Consider the following 20546-nt stretch of genomic DNA (forward strand, 5'->3'; position numbering starts at 1 on the left):
GAGGTACAACATGGTAAACAGCAGTCTCAATTGAAATGAGCAAATGAACTTAATTCCAATAAATTGCTTCGCCGAGCGCAGCTGGATACGACCGCAGAGGTCCAGCCCTGAACAGTTGGGGCAAAAATGGACACAATATTCACGCTTGATACAGGTCTGAATTTGGATTGTAATTAAATATTGGACACATAATAGGTTTCTGACACAGAATAACTGTAGTCAAAGAACCTAGAATTGGTTATATATGATTTGAATTTATATTTAATTTTTTGCTTTTGTGCAATACACTATGCTGTTGCGAATTGACCACCCCCCCCCCCCCCCCCCCAAAATAAAATTAAAAAAAAAAATTTTAAACCCCCCCCCCCCCCTTTTTTTTGTTGCAAAAAAAAAAAAAATATTTGAAGAAATTTCTTTTTAATTTCTGAAATCTGAAAAAATTGTCCCCCCCCCCCCCCCCCAATTCTTTTTTCACCCTCCCCTTTCTTCTTCTTCAAAAAAAATCTTTCCCTCAAGATATGGATATAATCTCAATTCAAATTTTCAATGGAGTTTGCAACCATAATTACCCATTTAAACTTCTTATTCTTATTCTTAAAATAAATTGACTGCTAATCACCTCAAGACAATACAACATTTCTTTATACATAATTTAAAAGCAGTGTAAGGGAGGCAATCCAAACATAACATTGTACTTTTAAGTAATTGTCCATTAACCAGGAAACGCTTGTTTTCCCCCTTTTTTTTGCCCCTTATTATAAACGGTTTCAGCCATAACTCCCCAAAGCCAATCCTAACCATCCCTTTGTTGTATGGAAACTTGTGGTCTAATTTTAGAGAGATCCATACACCTTTCCACAAGTTATTGTCTGGAAACTAGAAAAAATCTTATTTGGGCCCCTTTTTAGCCCCTAATTCCTAAACTGTTAGGACCATAACCCCCAAAATCAATCCCAACCTTCCTTTTGTGGTTATAAACCTTGTGTTTAAATTTCATAGATTTCTATTTACATATACTAAAGTTATTGTCCGGAAACTAAATGTCTTTGGACGACGCAGACAACAACGACGTGATACCAATATATGACCGCAAAATTTTTTGCGGTCATATAAAAACCCACTAATTTACCTTGAAGTTTTAATTCCCTTTGAATATTTGAATATTCCTCTCAGGAAAAAATATAACTGACAGAAACCAGTAGCACTCATTTGGTATCTATACACATTATCTAATATTCCTGTCATATTTAAAAAAAAAAGCATAGTGCTTTGACAGTAGAAAGGGCAAAAAAAACATTCAAGTTTGATTACAGTGTGCCCAGTTGTATCAGTCAACAACAATAGATGACAGATGTCAAATGATGGCAATAGTTAAACACTGGCTTAGATGAGTTAAAAAAATATTAATATTCTAAAGTATTCTTTTTAATTGATCTGTGAAAAATTTTCAATATGTTCAAGCTTGTACGATGTTAAACTTGAAAAGAAATTCCTTTAATATATCTTCATACAAATAAATTTTGAAATTGACCATCTGACCATATAGTATAGGCCATAATAATTCTTAGAAACAAATATTAAAAGCCTTATGTTATGGATTCATTGTGCTCTTATAAAACAGCCATTTTGTTAATGTATAAATAAACAGCTGCGCCATGAGCCTATGATACGCCCGTCACTTTTTCAATAGCTATAAACCAGTCACCAAAGTTTCTTGAAAACTGCTCAAAGCATTTTTGAGTTATTGTCTGAAAACTGGAAAATCCCCCTTTTTTAATGAATAAAACCCTGTAACTCAGAAACGTAAAATCTACAATTTATAAAATTTCGAAAGGGAGCTCACATCAATAGATATAAACAATTCACCAAAGTTTCATGAAAACTGTTCAAAGCAATTTTTAGTTATTGTCCAACAACTGGAAAGTCCCCTGTTTTTAATGAATAAAACCCCAGAACTCAGAAACTTTAAATCCAAAATTTATAAAAATCAAAAAGAACTCACATCAATAGATATAAACAAGTTACCAAAGTTTCATGCAAATTGGTTAAAGTGTTTTTGAGTAATTGTCCGATATGTTGATGACAGACGGACGGATGGTATACCATAATACGCCCCGTAAACAGGCGTATAAAAAAGAAAAAAAAGAAAGGTTGACATTATCTGATATCAAACTGTTCGCCATCCTTATCAAATGACTTCATTTAAAATGTATGAACCGATAACCAACAATATCAAAAGATTCTAATTCAATTCTTTGCTGGTTTTCGTCCAACTTGACTGCGAGTTACCCGGTCCCATACAAACGGCAATTGGTGTCGAGCTTCAGTCTTTCCGGAACATTTACTTACTTTTGTATCATCAATACCATCCATATTTCCACTAGATATATTAGATTCTTGGTCAGATTCTGATTTAGTATCTGGCTGTTCTGAATCACAGCTATTTGTTGACAATACACTAGGACTTCTTGTATTCCCAGGACTTTTATCCTTTCTAAATACTTTTGGTTCGATGACATCACTATTTAAACTTGCTATAAATTTCCGTTTTGTACCAAACTTTTTATGAAGGTAGAGAGTATCACTATCACTACCATCATCGATTTTCTGTGTTGCTGAATCACAACTATTCTGACGTGAAATTTCCACTTTAATCTCCAAATTAGAATCCGATTCATATGACTGTTTATCAGATTGTGATTGTACATTTGGTGTAAGAGTCTGACTATCGACAACAGATAATGTTTTCTTTATCATATCTGAACTGCTGTCAGGACTAGCTGTGATTACCATGGAGTCTGCAGCACTTTTAGTAACACTTGTTGAAGATATTATCTCCTCTTGTTTACTTTCAAATTGACCTTTCTGAAAATCTCCGATAAGTCTTTTTTTCATAGAAACAGTAACTTCATTTATATCCTTGGTTTCTATATGACAACTTTTTATATGATTTTGATATGCAGCTTCATCTAAAAATTTATCGCTGCATGTTAAACAAGAATAAATTGTTAATTCAGGATGTATTGAATTCATGTGCTCCTTTAAAAAATCGGAGGAGGCAAACGGTATATTACATTCTTTACACACATTGTCCCCCTTAGAATCATCTCTACTTTTGATATCTTCTCCAGAATTAGAATTCATATTCTGTTGATCAGAAGTAAAACTCGGATCAAATGGATTGTTTATTTTTGGATGTCCATGTTGTCTGCAGTGGCGCTTGTATGCACCAAAATCGTTCAACTGAAAAGTCTGCCCACATTCATGGCATTCAAGATATTTCCTGTTTCCACTATCAGACTCTATTTTCTGGATATCACATGCACCATCTGAAGGCATATAATCCATGTTTTCCTCTTTTACAATAGTTACAGTCTCTGTATCACTTTGCCCTTCCTGACTGACTGGGACTCTCATGGTTTTAGTATGACTGAGAGCCCTTGGATTTTCAGCAACACTGATTTTATTTTCATCCATAGAATTGGCAGACAAAGTATTTGGGTGTTGTGCAACCAATATGGCTTGTTGGTTTGCTGATGGTGAAAGCAAAGCAGTTTTTGCAGTTTTTGTTTCAGATATTGTTTGAACAATTGTATGCTCAGCTCGTGGTTCAAATCCATGTTGGTTTCTGAAATGTTTTCTAAATCCATATGGACTGCCATAAGTTTGACCACATAAACGACAAATCAAATACAAAATATCTGTCGGGGAATGACTGCCAAGAATATTTTGTATTGGTTCATGCCTGGAAACATTTGGTCCTTTTTTCTGATCTTGCGGTAGATGAACTGACTGATTTATTGGACTTTGAACTTTAATGCAATTGTCAGCTGAAATCATTTCATCATTCAGACTTGATGTCTGAGGTGACATAGGAACTTGTACACGAGAATTTTGTCTAAATGTATGACAATCATTTGGACCTTGTAAAGACTGTTGTACTGGTATCTGACTGTAACTACGGCTACCTGTATCATTTTCAGATGGTCTGAGCAAGTTTCCTGTTCTGTTTTGAGCTTCATAATTAGGGTATGCAACCTGAGTTTGTGCAGAGTATTGTGAACTAACAGCTTGTTTATGTGGGTGAGGACCAGTGTTCTCCTCAAATACACCCTTCTCAAACTGTCCTTTAACAAGATACTCAAAACCAGAATAACATTTACTTGCTGGTCGAGTTACTGGAACTTCTTTTGGTTTATTTTTGACTTTACATGTTAAGTCTAAAGGCTGCATGTCTGGATCAACACTGGAATCCTCTCTATTTACAGAGAAGTCTAATGCATGCTCATGACGTGGCTGTCTATTTACTTTTTCTTCAGAACGACTTGGAATCCTTGCTGGTATTTCTACTGATTCAGGCTGCCTATATTTAGTTTCTGGTCGAACAGTTGCATGAGGTGGAGTCTGAAATACAGCTCTATTAGGGTTAAATTCACGAACAGATGGAATCGGGGGAGATGATGGAAAAAGCTGTGGTGGTTTCTGGGATTGCTGTTTAAAGTAATGTTGCGGTGGCACTGGACCCAGAGCCATAGCAGATGAAACTGATGGATTTCTATTATGTCCTTCTACGTTATACTGGGGTGATCGATGCATTGGACCTGCCATTCTAGGAGTTACCTGACTTATTTGAGCATTTCTCATTGGTGTGTCCACATATCCTGCACCATTATTTCTGTTATTCATTGGAGAATAACCAGGATGTGTTTGTCTAACATGATGCATGTTTGATGTTGGTGGGTAAATTTGATTATGATCAGAATGTGTTTGATAATGTTGTGGTGATGGCATCATTGCCCGTGGCATTTGCTGAGTAGCTTCATTTGAATAAGGAACGTGAGAAGATGGTGACATCTGTGGATGATTGGATGGATACGGCAGTTGTCGTGGCGAAGATTGTTGGTATGGTGGACCTGGAGACATTTGGTGCTTGGAATGAAGTTCATTTGAGTGAAAATTTTGTGAACTACTGACTACTGGTCGTGTTGAGAAATGTGGATAGTTTCGAATATGTTGTTGAGCATTAGGTGAAATCTGCTGGTTGCCTGTCTGGTAACTTGTTCTACTATCAGGTGAATTGGTAAGATAGCCTGGAACAGATGCAGCTTGGGGATAAGGCTGCTGAAATCCTCGATTACTTAAGGTAATTGGTTTCTGTGAAGCCTGTGGTCCGTTGCTGTATCTTAAAGGTGGATATCCAGGAGAAACAGGATATCGTGAAGACTGGTACACAGGTGATGGCACATTTTGTTTAGGTGATAAATTTGAAGGCATTACATGTTCTCTTGGTGAATGTCCGTGCCATGAGTTTGGACTATGACTGTAAAATGGAGATACAGGTGACTGATCTAAAGGTGATCTGGAATAACTTCCTCCTGGTGACATTGCACTTTTGAATGATCCTCGACTGTTCCCATCAAATGTATCTATTCTAGGTGGCTGAAGATAACGACTTTGATCTCTGTTGACATCAGGATAAATATCTGACACTTTTATCAATTTAGGAGGACCCAAATGTTCTAAATCATAGGCCTCTAAAGATTTATGACGTTTGATTTCTAAACTTGCCTCTTGTGCATTAAAACTGTGACTTCTGTCCCTGTAATGCCTTACAGGTTCTCCTACTAAACTTTGACTATGTTCCCTATGTATTGTCCGTAGATCATTTTCTTTATATTGGAAACGTTCATCTGGTAGTTTAGATGGTGTTTGATCCTGCACTCTAATTTCTTCAATGTCCTTCTTAGAGGAATTTTGAAAACTCTTTTCAAGAACCTTTTCTATGTGATCCTTTAAATACACAACTTTACTTTTATTGATTGACATATCATCTGATGGTTTTGACTCAGTTCTTGGTCTATCACTAGTGTCTTTGACCAATAGTTCATTTCGTATTTCATTTTTGATTGTATGAAGATGATTTCTATTTGGAATTCTATTGTCGGGTATCTGTCTAACATTGTCTGCCACCTGTTTACACCCATTGGAATTTGGACCAGAATCAACTGATTTAGTTTTTTGTAAGGAATTATCTAAAACTTTTTCAATTAGAGTTTGAAATGTTGTTGTCTCACGATTCCCTTCCTTTTGTTTTGATACTTTTTGTGTATTTATTTCCATTTTCAAATTGTTTTGATTTTCTACATTATACACATGTTCAAGATTTGCAGTTTTACAGTTTTGTGACTGTACTAAATTTGTACTATTATCTTGTACAATTTTGTTTACTTCTTCATGATTACTTGAAAGTGAATGACTTGTATTACTTTCAAATGCATCTCTATTTTCTTGTTTAATTAACTGTAAATTAGTTTGATTTGAATCCACAACTGATTTATTTTTCATTTCTAGATCAGATTCATAACTTTTGGATGATAAACAGCTTGTAATTAAATTGTCAATTCTATCCTTTAAAAATACAGTTTCTAAACTTTTAGGTTTATCCTTTGCATTATTTTTTGTTGAAATTTCTTTCAGTTTTTCATTTGCTATTTCAGTGCGAGTGACAGGTTTTTTACCAGTAGCAGATATACTTTCCTTCTCTCTAGTTATTTTGAGCTGATCCTTTTCCAAACATTCATTCACATCTGTGTCTTGCTCTTGTTTAACATTTTGTAAATTTGGTGCTTGAGCATTTTCAGTAGATTTTCTTAAATCTGATGAAACACTCATACCTAGGTTTTTGTTTTCCCTGAAATCAGCATGTGATTTTTCAAACAGATCATCATTAGGCTCTAGATGTGATTTTTTATAAACATCATCTGTGAGCTCTGAACCAGTTTTAGTATCAGTTAGCTCAATTTTCTCCTTGTCCTTTTGTTCATTTATTGTGCTTTGTTCAGAATTATTCACTTTCACTTTATTTTCAAGTCCTACATCTGAATCTGTAATAAACTTTTCATTACTTTTCTTGCCACAATTTACTTTTGAAGCATCGTTTTCTTCATCTGCCTCCTGTAGCATACGACTAATAATATTTTTGAATCCCTCATCCTGGTCATCAACAGACATCTGTTGTCCCATTAGGCTACAGAATGTTGTTGACCCACACTTCTGAAACATATTAAAATAATCAATTAAATATGCAGGCATTTTTGTCTTAAAAAACTGCAAACATCTGATTATTTAGAGGTAACATATTTAACTGATTGAGAAACAGATGGAACTACTGTAAATTCAGAAATTATTGCGTGCATTTATTATTGCGATTTTGTCATTTTAGACTAAAATGCGATTTTATTTTTTGCGATATTGAGAAAAATCCTGCTTAATTCATATAAAAAATTTCAAAATGCGAGTTTAAATTATTGCGATTATAACCCTGTCGCATTTTTCGCAATAATAAAAACATCGCAATAATTTCTGAATTTACAGTAATACATTTTTATTAGATACAATTAATTAGTCCCTTTTTAGTGTTTTTGTGTTGTATATTTTGCTTTAAATTGCAGATTTTTGTGTCAGACCCCATAAACTGACTGCAATATAGACATATGGTTATCTGGATTTCTCCTGTAAAGCAGTATTGCAGTATAATAAGTGCTGATGAGGTGTCTGTTAGGTTGTGTCAGATGTAGTCACATATGGTCAGAAAGAGGATGTTCAATCTGATGCACAATATTGGGGACTGCCACACTTTCTACATTGCAAGAACATATTAAGGGTCCATAATTTCTGACCCTAGCTAACATATCCACTCTCTCTAAATGCAGACAAACTACATGTATCTGTAATTCCCTGTCCATCAACTTTGCTGAACCTAAATTTTTGATTAATTATCAAACTTGTTCTTTCCCTGAATATGTAACTATTGTTTTTGTGAACAATTATCAACCTATTATTTTCTGTTCAATATTTTGACATCCTTTTCATTAAGTCCTCTGTATTTGATTATTTTCAACTTGCCTATGCTGTTGATATTTTCTTCACTGTCTATAGGATTTACATGCATTCTATTTCATAGTCATATACACATATTTTGTGTGTAACAATAAATTTATATTTTGAAACTTCATTGTCCCTTGATTTTTTATTGAATACAGAAGATTATAGTTATTTCATAATAATGTATTGTTGTAAACTAATGAATTACTTTAAAACTAAGTTTGCCTGTAACAAAATATGTTTGCCTGTATCAAAACTTTGTTTGCCCATAGAAAAACTATCTTTGCCCTTACCAAAGCTATGTTTGTTCGTAACAAAACTATGCTTGCCTATAATAAAATAACAAAAACTATGTTTGTTTATATCAAAACTATGTTTTCATGTAGCAAAACTATGTTTGACTGTAACAAAACTAACGTTTGACTGTAACAAAACTATGTTTGTATGTAACAAAACTATGTTTGCCTGTAACAAAACTATGTAAAAATAACAAAAGTCAAGGTCTTGAATGGTAGGATAACCATACTTATGGTTTGTAATTTGAATGGCCACATAAATAGTGACGACACTAGTATTTGATAAGGAAAACTGATTGATACCTTCTGATTTCTACAAATTAGAGTTCAAGACTTTCTGCACAAATCAAAGTGTGTTAGCCCTGTAAAGACAATTGCTATCTACTCAATGTTTTGTGACTTCTAATTTCCATTGTAATGAAATGGAATTACACCTGACTTGAAAATATATTAATTAAATTCAAAGGATTAACTTCATGATTTAAAATTATCTTTTTTTATCAGAAAAGACAATAAAAAAAGCTGAGATATAAAAATTAGAACTTCAAATTCAATGACACATAAAAAAGGAGCTTTACAAGTTTTTAAGTTTGATTTTATTTACTATGTAAATACAAATGTGTGCAAGTGTCCTCCTTTTTTTAACCAGTACAAATTTGTACCTCTAATCACAAGGCACAAAATAATGTCATAACAAATAACACCAGTAAAACATATATCAGCATATCAAAACACTTTTTACAAGTCTTAAATTAAAAATAAGGTGATTTACTGAAACTACATAGTCATAAGAAATGGGTTAAGGAAAATCCTATTTCATTCATTATTCATAATCATTTTGAAATTTACAGGTTTTTTTTGCTCTCTATGACTTGAGTAGCATTGTTATTTCTTGAGGAACTTGTAAGTGTATGTCATTAAAATCATTTCAATTTCAAGGTTCATCATTGAGTATTGACAAAAATGGCTATGTTTACACCACAAAATTTGCTAAGGAGTACAGACAAACCTGTACATCTGAAAAAATTTTAAGCACTGCTTGACATAGATATATAAATGTTATATGCATTGTGTGTTTCAGATAATTAAAAACTTTTAAAATTTTGTGATTCATTTTTTTTCAAGCCTGCAGAAGATGGTAAAATAAACAAACACCTGAATTTTACTTGATACATTTATACTGTCAACTCAGTTTGGTACACTTTATCATTAACCTACAGTATTGTTGTGCAGATATCTATTGTCCATGTAAATCATATATGGGATTTTGATATTTATTTTTTCCTTTATTGCAATTAGTTATGCTTTCTTATTTGTAGATCTTATTTAGTGGCATTTTGGAAGATATTATAATGATGATAATTTTTACTTTTTACACTTTATACCTATCTATTGAAGTTTTTGAGGCAATAAATATCATTTAAGGCAATAAATCCTATAACTAGTGCGATACATTGACCATATACAATGTCATTATTATAAATACTGTAAATTCCGAAATTATTGCGATGTTTTTTATTATTGCGAAAAAATGCGTTAGGGTTATAATCGCAATAATTTAAACTCGCATTTTGAAATTTTTTATATAAATTAAACAGGATTTTTCTCAATATCGCAAAAATTAAAATAGCATTTTAGTCTAAAATGACAAAATCGCAATAATAAGTGCACGCAAAAATTTCTGAATTTACAGTACATCATAATTGGAAATATTTGAAATTTTCTATAGAACAGATCAAAAGAAAAAAGTTCAAAAAAATATAAAAATCAATAAATAAATAAATAATAATAATTAACAGATAGGAGTATAGGAGTTGAAAATGAAGAAGAAGAAAAAGAAGGAAAAAAAAAAACAAAAGAATTATCCAGTTACATCCCTGTCTATATTTTTTTTTTTAAATTTTAAATGTAACATATTCATGATGAAAAATATTTGAAAAATTAACTATACTGTTTACATATTCCTTTCATAACAGCCAGCAACACAGATCAAGGACATAACATGAGGTTGAGGGAAACTTACGCTAGAGAACGGAAATGAAAAATTCAGCAATGTTTCCATTTGTTAAGGAGCATAACTCTAGAAAGGTAAAAGTGACGCCATCCATATTCAAATTTGGTCTGTGTTTTGTGGTAATAAGCACTGTGTATAAGTTTCATAACATTTGGTTGAGGCAAACTAAAGTTAGAGAACAGAAAATTTTGGGCAGTACAGACGTACGGATATACGAACATACAGACGGACAAGGGTATAACTGAATGCCCTCTCTGCTAGGGCAGGGGCATAAAAATTGTGAAATTTGCAAAAAATTGCCATTTTAAGGGCAATAACTCCGAAAAAGGTAGCTTTATTTTTCGGAAAATTTCCAAGGGATATACTTTGACCTACCAGTCAACTCTACTGTCAGATTTATTTATAAGGCCAACTCAAATTAATTACTGCGGATTCATTATTATTCGTTGGATACCAATTTTCGTGGGTTTCGTGGGTACAAGTGAACCACGAATTCAAATGTTCAACTAATTACAAATTTTCTATAGGCTTTGTATGCAGAGATTGGCAAATCCACCCAATCAAATATCCACGAAAATACAAGTTTTCCTCAATCCACGAAAATTGATACCCACGAAAATAAATGAATCCACAGTAGTAGATTTTCATCCTGATTTTTGAAAAAAATGGGGTGGGTGGGAGGATTTTATTTTTTAATTTTTATTTCCTACGAAACCCTTTTGTGACGTGTTATGGAGTTTATTATGCCCCCCTCCTGCTGCGGGATTTTCTCACTGTGTTGAAGACCCATTGGTTGCCTTCGGGTGTTTTCTGCTATTCGGTCGAGTTGTTGTCTCTTTGACACATTCCCCATTTCCATTCTCAATTTTATCTTCATGTAAGGGTAATATTAACCTTATATCATGTATATATAGGAAATTCTACATAATTTTTCAAATTCTTAAATAAATATTTCTGATTGCAACCACTGTTCTACATGTCATTGCCGCTTTATAAACCTATTTTTAGTAAATAGCAAAAAGGTGGAGATATGCTCTCATTTAGACTACCAACATCAAATTTATTTTGCTTTCTAAGCTATGGTTTGTAGTGCCCATAAAATGAATCATATGCATTGGTATACAAGTATTAAGAGTACAGAGTAAAATAAAACGCTTCGCTGAGCACAGCCTGATACAACCGCAGAGGTCAAACCCTGAACAGTTGGAGCAAGTTTGGACACAATATTCAAGCTTGATACTGTCTGAATTTGGATTGTGATAAATTTTTGACATAATATAGGTTTCTGACACAAAATAAACATGGTCAAAGATCTTAAATTTGGTTATATGATTTGAATTTATATTCAATTTTTTGCTTTTGTGCAATACATGATGCTGTTGCGAATTGACCCCCCCCCCCCCCCCTCCCATTTAAAAAAAATAAAAAAATTTGAAGGATTTTCTTTTTGATTTCTGAAATCTTGAGGAGAAAAAATTGTCCCCCCCCCCCCCCCTTTCCAATTTTTTTTAACCTCCCACCCCCTCTATTTCCAAAAAAAAATTCTTTCCCTCAGTCATGGTCATAATTTCAATTCAAATTTCCATGGAGTTTGCAACCATAATAACCCCTTTAAATACATGATAAAAGTCTTAAAATAGAAAATGACATACATAATCATAGCTAAAATTAATTTACCTTAATCAGCATTTTTAAAATTATGAAAATAGTAACTTCTAAAAATGAATTGACAGCTAATCACCTCAAGACAATACAAAAATTCTTTATACATAATTAATAAAAAGCAGTGTAAGGGAGGTAATTCAAAGTAGTTTTTGAATTACCTCCCTTACACTGTAATTTGTACTTAAGTAATTGTCCATTAACCAGGACACCCTTGTGGTATAATTTCAGAGAGATCCATACACTGTTCCATAAGTTATTGTCATGAAACTAGAAAAATGCTTATTTGGTCCCCTTATTGGCCCGTATTTCCTAAACTGTTGGGACCATAACCCCCAAAATCAATCCCAACCTTCCTTTTGTGGTTATAAACCTTATGTTTATATTTCATAGAGATCCATTCACTTAAACTAAAGTTATTGTGCGGAAATGTGTATTAGGATAATGCCGACGCCGACGCCAACGTCATACCAATATACGATTTTTGAGGTTGTATAATAAAAACTCAAACTGTGTTGAAAATACTAGGGTTGATGCTTTTAAGATTCTTGTGCAAGCTGTGCAAATATAATTACAATGTAAAACATGAAAGTTACCAAATAGAAGTTGTTTAATGACTCTATTAAGGGGTTGGGGACAGAGGGTGTCTGCTGTTTGTCCACAAAAAAACGACAGCATAGGGGTAAATCTAAGGGCTTGCTATAATACATTTTGTATGTTGGCCGGATTTTTATACGGTCATAAATCCCACAATTTCGTGCTTGTGTCAATTTCTTTACTGCAGTTATGATTTTGTACCAATGTGTTCCACGATTCTCACGCTTTGGATATCATTCACAGTCAAAATTTCCTTACACAAAGTCATTGTCTTAATAAAAAAAAATCCAGAGTTTTCTAATCACTGAAATTTGTGACATACTGCGATTTGCATTCTTGGACACCGTAATCAATCTCTATTCTCAGAAGATAATGTTGTCATCATAGAGCAGCAGCATATGTTGACTTAATCATTTAAGTTAAATTACTCAAAGAAATACGAAAACCGAAATTTGCTACTGGAAGTTTTGAATGAAACGAAATTATCGGCGGTTACCGGTAACGGAAATGAACAAAATCCGGAAATCATAATTTTTTTAAAAATAAACAAAAATAGGGGCGGGCGGGCGGGGATGAAAATCTATCAATTAATTTTAATTGGCCTAACTGCTTTATTTTCAAAAAGATGTAAGCCAAGAATTTTTAAATTTACAAAAAACTGACATTTCAGGAGCAATAACTACAAAATTGGTTGTCAAGATTTTTCTGAAAATTTCACAGGTGATAGACCATGGTCAGCTGATCAAATGCTTTAGATTTTGAGATATAAGCCAAAAACTATATTTTACCCCTATGTTCTATTCTAATAAAAATCCCTAGATACAAATTTTAAAATAGATACCCTAAGGAACATTTAGGTAAAGTGTGGTAACATTTGGCCCAGTAGTTTCAGAGGAGAAGATTTTTTAAACAGTTTACGACAGACGACTTATGACGATGGATGCTAAGTGATGGCAAAAGCTCAACTGGTCTTCATACAAAAAATGTAGGCTTAAGAGATCTTGCAATGCAATTTTCCAAAATAAATTCAATTCCAAGGGCATAACTACAGTAAAATTGGTTTTTATATTTTTTGACAACCATTAAGAAATCATAGGTATAAAATCTAATATGAATGTTATAACTTTCAATTTGTAAATAATTTAAAAATATTAAACAAAGGAGGCATAGCCTGATCATTCTCCTAGACATTCAAATGTGGGAATGCCAATGCAACAACATACCAATTGACTATCAGTAAAACTTCTTCACATGCGCACCTAATTAGAAGACTTTCCATCAAGTCATTAAAAAACATGTAAACTCTTTTATCAAAACCTGTTTTCACAGGAACCTATTCATTTGATAAACCATTGATCTTATAAAAGCTTTTTTGTTATCAAATTAGACAATACTGATTCATTTTGTCTGGTTTATCTTTATAAATTTTCCATTAGCTGTCTAGAAGACACAAAAGAGCATAATTTAAGAGTCACAGTCTTTATCATTATAAAAATCAGTCTTTCTAAAATTAGCTTTTATTGTAACCAATCCATTGTCTTGAGAAACTTTATAAAAGTTAAGACAGCCATTCTCAGTGAAAGAAATGATTTATATAACTACAGTGACGTAAACCTTTTAACATAAATAACATAAATTTCCTCAAATATTGGTGATGATAACTGTAGGTGTGAGAGGACAACTAATAATCAATCCGTTCTAAATTTTGAACTCAAACGAGATATTGCTTAGGGTTTTTCCAGGAAAAAATATATCCCCCTGTTGGAGTGCAGCTCTATTTTCTTAACCTGAGTTAGGGATTTGAAAGATATTATTTTTCTGGAGGTTGGGGGCGAGATTGTCAATTAAATTAGCGTGATGGTCTGTATAAGCGGTAACAAATTGTTTCTTGAGCGGCACGTGGAGTAGATTTCTCCAGTGTGATGTTGTCAGTTTTGGGTATGAACTACTGTAAATTAATGAAATCACAGTGTTTCCATCAAAGCTAGTTCAGTTCTTTGTCATTGTTTTGCCTTTGCTCGTGTTGTTATAATTACTGGTAACCAAGCACAGGTATATAAGACTCCTGATACTTACAGTATGGCTGCACAGAAATCAAATGCACTGCAGTGAACTACCGAAGCTGTTTGCCTTTGGCTCTTATGCAGACATATTCAGAGGTAATAAATCTTCATATAAACGTGTGTCACAAGTGGCTTTGGGGTCCCTGGACTTTTAGATGTCTTTGTATTCCACCTATCCAACTAGAGCATTTACGCCTCCGGCAATCAAAACTTGTAACCCAATATGCCCGACAGACTAGTAACAAAAAATTCTTGGAGTTTCCAAAATAGAAAGTGAAAAATCCTATCGTCACTATTCTATCTTAGCCAATCAGATTCAATTACGTCATCTGGGATTCCAAGAATTTGAATAACTCGAATAATTCAGCGCCCTCTATCGGTCAGTGTCCTCTTGAGGTAGCGATCGATAGTGAGTCAGAATACAACGACTGGATTAGTCAGGATAGAATTCTAACTGATTTTGTACATGTTTTAGGGTGGACCGGTATCATGTATTGATCACAATTCCTGTACATTAATATCGATTACTCAGTACAGGGGTATTGTCCATGCTTATTCCGAGATTTTTAATTAACGGTACTGGGGGCGGTACAATGCATTGATCGATTGACCTGTCTTGTCGGACAGCTGTTGAGAGCACAAAACCATGCAACAAAATATTTCTAAATATTTTAGTATGGGCACACCAAGGAACTTTGTCAGTTTCAAAATGGAAAACGGTAGATGAAGAGGGTAATGAGGCTGAAAATTCATCCCAAAAAATGCCATATACGACAGAGAAAAGCCGAAAAGAACATTTATAGTGTCATGGACAGAAAGATTCCCCTGGTCAAGGTCGGCTGTTGCTAATGATAAAGCAGAGACGATGTTTTGTGAATTCAATAAGGCTAGTGAAATCCTGCTACCAATAAGTCCTGGGCTAGTGAGCTGTAACAGATGCCCCAGCTTGTAAATATGCATGAGTCAACTTCCACATACAGATAGATTCACGTAGTTAAGACTATAAGCATTGTGTATAAGTTTCATAACATTTGGTTGGGGCAAACTAAAGTTTAGAGAACGGAAACAAGATTTAGCAAAACGGTAAAAGTGACGCCACCCAATTTCAAACTTGATCTGTGTTTTGAGGTAATAAGCATTGTGTATAAGTTTCATAACATTTGGTTGAGGCAAACTCAAGTTAGAGAACAGAAACCAATTTTGGGACGTACGCACGTACAGACGGACAAGGGTAAAACTTAATGCCCCAACCGCTATGGCAGGGGCATAAAAAAGCACTTTTATTTTGTTCTTTAAAACTTTTCATTAATATCTTAAGAGAAATGAAGGCTTCAGAGCAAATGCAATGTGATTTCCATTACAAGTCATATTTCCAAGGAGCATAACTCGTTAAAAATATTTGATCAGAACTTATTTTCAAAAGTGTCAAGACATTGCTGATTTAAACCTATGATATAGTTTTCATAAAATTCTGGCAAGAATTGAACAGATGAGAGCGATAATATTGCAATTTTTCATATAATTAATATTTTCAAGGGGCAAAACTCTTTTAATAAACTGCTTCGCTGAGCGCAGCTGGATACGCCCGCAGAGGTCCAACCCTGAACAGTTGGGGCAAAAATGGACACAATATTCAAGCTTGATACAGGTCTGAATTTGGATTGTAATTAAATATTTGACATATTATAGGTTTTCTGAATAAATCTAGTCAAAGAACTTGAAATTGGTTATATGAATTGAATTTATATTCAATTAAAGATATCTTGCTGTTGTGTAATACACTGTGCTGTTGCGCAATACTTAGTAAATCTGTTTTCAGACTATAAACAAATAAAGTTCAATTAATTCTCAATGTCATATTAGAAATTTATGAAAATCAAAAGGGAGCTTACATCAATAGATATAAACAATTTACCAAAGTTTCATGAGAATTGCTGACAGCATTTTTGAGTTATTGTCCGAAAACTGGAAAATCCCCCCTTTTTTAATGAATAAAACCCCCATAACTCAGAAATATAAAATGTAAATTTTATAAAATTCTAAAGGGAGCTTACATCAATAGATATAAACAATTCACCAAAGTTTCATAAGAACTGCTGAAAGCATTTTTGAGTTTTTGTCCAAAAACTGGAAAATCCCCCTTTTTTTATGAATAAAACCCTGTAACTCGGAAACGTAAAATCTAAAATTTATAAAAATCCAAAGGGAGCTCAGGTCAATAGATATAAACAATTCACCACAATTTCTTGCAAGTTGGTGAAAGCATTCTTGAGTTATTGTCCGAAAACTGGAAAATCCCCCTTTTTTTAATTAATAAAACCCCATAACTCGGAAACGTAAAATCTAAAATTTATAAAAAACGAAAGGGAGCTCACGTCAATAGATATAAACAATTCACCAAATTTTTATGCAAATTGGTTAAAGCGTTTTTGAGTTAATGTCCAACATGTTGACGACGGACGGACAGATGGACGGACGGACGGACGGACGGACGGACGGACGGACAGACGGACGGACGGACAGACGGACAACGGTATACCATAATACGTCCCGTAAACGGTCGTATAAAAATTATTGATTGGCACTGATTTTCAAATTCGTCCAAAACATTGCTAATATAAACCTATGATTTTAATTTCATACAAGAGGCTGTCAGAGTGACAGCAAACCGTATTTTCCTGCAGAGGTAGAACACTGAACAGTTGATCAAGTATGGACACAATATTTAAGTTTAAAACAGTTCTGAATTTGGATTGTGATTGAATATTTGACACAGTATAGGTTTGTGACACAAAATGAATGTGGTCAAAGAACTGAAAAATTTGAAATCGGAAATATACCTATCATGGTCTAATATCCAAAATCTAACAATATTGTTATCATTAGCATATCAAAGAACCACAAGAATTCAATTTTTGAATTGTTGATGAAATCAAACAAAAGTTTAATTTAGGACCCTTTGGACCTCAATGGGGTATTATATAATCAATAGGGATGTCAACGAGTACTTTAGTATCGCTCGGTAGTACCGAGTATCGAATACCAAAATGATACTCGACTAATCGGTCTCCTGTAAGAATGTAATTGCTTTCTTAAGCTTAAAGACTAAAATATTTTTATTGAGAGCGCATCCGGGGAAATAAAATATTAATCAAAATTAATAAGAATTAAGATACGATTCGAATGTTTGCGTTTAACTGTCTCCCAAACAGAGGTAGGCTATGAACAAGAGCACTTTTCCAAATCTTACACCTTTAGCTAATCTGAGTCATTCCCCCACTTCTATACCGTCAGAGCATATATATTTATCACCAGGACTGTTATTACCTTAACAAAGACGAGAAATTGCCTCGTCCCAGAAAAAGTTGTCAAAATGATACTTTTAGATACGTACAAATTAAATGCACCCTGTGTCGACCCTCAGAAAATGATTAAAGGCATCAGTAAGTTCTAATTATTACCCCTTTGTTAATTATTAAATGTGTTTTTTTTTTTTACCGTTCCCAAATACTGTCATTTTTCTATAGATATTAATTAATTACATGATTAGATTATTGCTAGTTTACATAATTAGTATGTAGTAAATGAGCTGTTAATTATGGTATAAAATTCCTTGGACTATTATCTAGTCCTAGGTAATTATGTTCAGGGTTTTACGTTCATAAGACAACGATCCACGATTCATAAAATAGGCATAATTTTGTGTTTTCATTTTGTAAATATTTTACCGAGCGAGTACTCGAGTATCGCTTGGTAAATCCAACGAGTACTCGATTAGTAAATCTTCACCGAGTTGACATCCCTAATAATCAATAATAAAAATAAATACAGGTTTAGATTCAGCTTTTCAAAGAACCCTATATATATTTAATTTATGTTAAAATCAAACACAGTATAATTTTGGACCCCGATTTGGACCAACTTGAAAACGGGGCCCAAAATCAGAAATCTAAATAAATGTTTATTTTTAGACAAACTAAGCTTAGTTTTTAAAGGAGTTTCCTTCATCAAATTTTTTTTTTTATACAGAATAACAAACAAACCAACCACAAAATTATTCAAACAATTTAAAAAAGAAAAGATATAAAATAAATATCACACACACTCTTCAATATCAATGTTATTATCATATTCAGATTTCTCAGCATGATATCAGACAATGTCAATGTGATAATCATACTCAGCATGACATCAGACAATGTCAATGTGATTATCATACTCAGCATGACATCAGACAATGCCTGTGATAATCATACTCAGTATGGCATCAGACAATGCCTGTGATTATCATGCTTACTTAGCATGGCATCAGACAAATTAGGGTTCACAGGACCATTGTGTGCAGTCTTATTTATTCATAAGAAATAGGATATACATACCAAACAAATGACAAACTATTCCATTGAGCTGCACAATATATCAAAGTCTCATCTTTATTTCTATTTAATACTTTATGAGGAGTATCTATGTTCATGATTTGAAGTAAAGTTGTTAACTCTTGATGTCTAAAAAATTAAAAAGAGAACAAACTGACAGCTAATAAAACAATAGGTTAACTATGTTGACACACATATATATATAATTCCCACAAAATCTGCTACCAGATGAACTCATCAACTAACTAACACATAACAACATACAACAGTCAGAGGTCAAAAGTGTTTAACATCTTGAAAATTATGCTATATATTTAAAAACACATTTAAACTAGACAAAGTGATGCCCGCCCCAAAAATAGGGGTACAGCAGTTAACATTGTGTTATCATCTTAATCACCATAAAAACAAGCACAAAAAGGCATACATCAAGTTTAACATCCTCATTTTGCTTTTTTATTGTACGATTTTATTTATCTATGTAAAATCCGCCAATTAAGGATGGAAGGTTTTAAGTACTGGCGTAAAATTGCGCGTTTGAAATTTGCACAGGTAAAGTAAATACTCCAAAAATGACAAAGTTCAACTATCTCTCAAAAAGAAATATTAATAAAAATCAAAACCCTGACCACATGCACACCTTCAGTATATATACAAACAGCCAGCAAAGTGAAGACTTCCTAGCATTCAAACTGTAACTGGAATAACTATAGACCCATAATGGGACGGAAGGACGGACAGACAGATAGATGGACGGACAGGGGTAAAACAATATGCCCCCCCCCCCCCCCCCCCCAACTTTCAGTTGTGGGGGCATAAAAAAAAACTGTCCTGAAATTAATTCTTGTCCAATTTGAATGAATGTTTTAATATTGAATACATAAATATGTGCAATTTCTTGGAATAGTTTTTGAAATATTTGTTTAAATTATTCTTTAAAAGAAATCACTGTTTCAAAAATTTGAATTGTGCTTGTTTTTTTTTAAATATATTTTTACATGAAATATACGGCATAATTTTCCAGTTGTGAAACACTTTTGACCTCTGACAATATATATTAACATTAGGTTAGAATTTGGTTGGCCTGAAATCGATTTTTGACATGTTGGTTGAAAATGATGGCCCTGCTAGTCCAACTTGTTCAAGTGAACACTTTGACCTTTTTGTGGTTATAGGCTGGGCAGCTGAAACATTGAATACACCACCCTTTTCATATATTTTGAATGAAAAATAAATTGCTTCGCTGAGCGCAGCTGGATACGACCACAGAGGTCCAACCCTGAAGAGTTGCGGCAAAAACTGACACAATATTCGCGCTTGATACAGGTCTGAATTTGGATTGTAATTCAATATTTGACACATAATAGGTTTCTGACACAGAATAACTGTAGTCAAAGAACTAAGAATTGGTTATATGATATGAATTAATATTCAATTTTTTGCTTTTGTACAATACACTATGCTGTTGCAAATTTACCTCCCCCCCTTTTTTTCAAAAAAAATAAATTTGAAGGATTTTCTTTTTGATTTCTAAAATCTTGAGGAGAAAAAATTGTCCCCCTTCCCCCCCCACCCAATTTTTTTTTTAACCTTCTCCTTCCCTTTTTCCAAAAAAAAATTCTTTCCCTCAGTCATGGTCATAATTTCAATTCAA

At 33.3% G+C, this 20546-nt stretch overlaps 1 protein-coding gene across 1 annotated transcript; it reads right to left on the minus strand.

Annotated features, from left to right (window-relative positions):
* Window positions 1-695: 695 nt before the first annotated feature.
* LOC127728567 (uncharacterized) lies at window positions 696-19679 on the minus strand. The gene is made up of 2 exons (XM_052236035.1): window positions 18896-19679; window positions 696-7053 (listed from the first exon to the last, which is right to left on the minus strand). Exon 2 carries the CDS (start codon window positions 7021-7023, stop codon window positions 2248-2250), a length of 4776 nt encoding a protein of 1591 aa, XP_052091995.1. The 5' UTR covers window positions 7024-7053; window positions 18896-19679; the 3' UTR covers window positions 696-2247.
* Window positions 19680-20546: the final 867 nt, after the last annotated feature.

This window comes from Mytilus californianus, unplaced genomic scaffold (genome assembly GCF_021869535.1).
Source record: "Mytilus californianus isolate M0D057914Y unplaced genomic scaffold, xbMytCali1.0.p SCAF_2, whole genome shotgun sequence".
In the NCBI taxonomy this organism is placed as follows: domain Eukaryota; kingdom Metazoa; phylum Mollusca; class Bivalvia; order Mytilida; family Mytilidae; genus Mytilus; species Mytilus californianus.

Excerpts from the sequence above, each read along its gene's own strand:
- LOC127728567 (XM_052236035.1), bottom strand. The coding sequence starts at position 7,023 with ATGGGACAACAGATGTCTGTTGATGACCAGGATGAGGGATTCAAAAAT.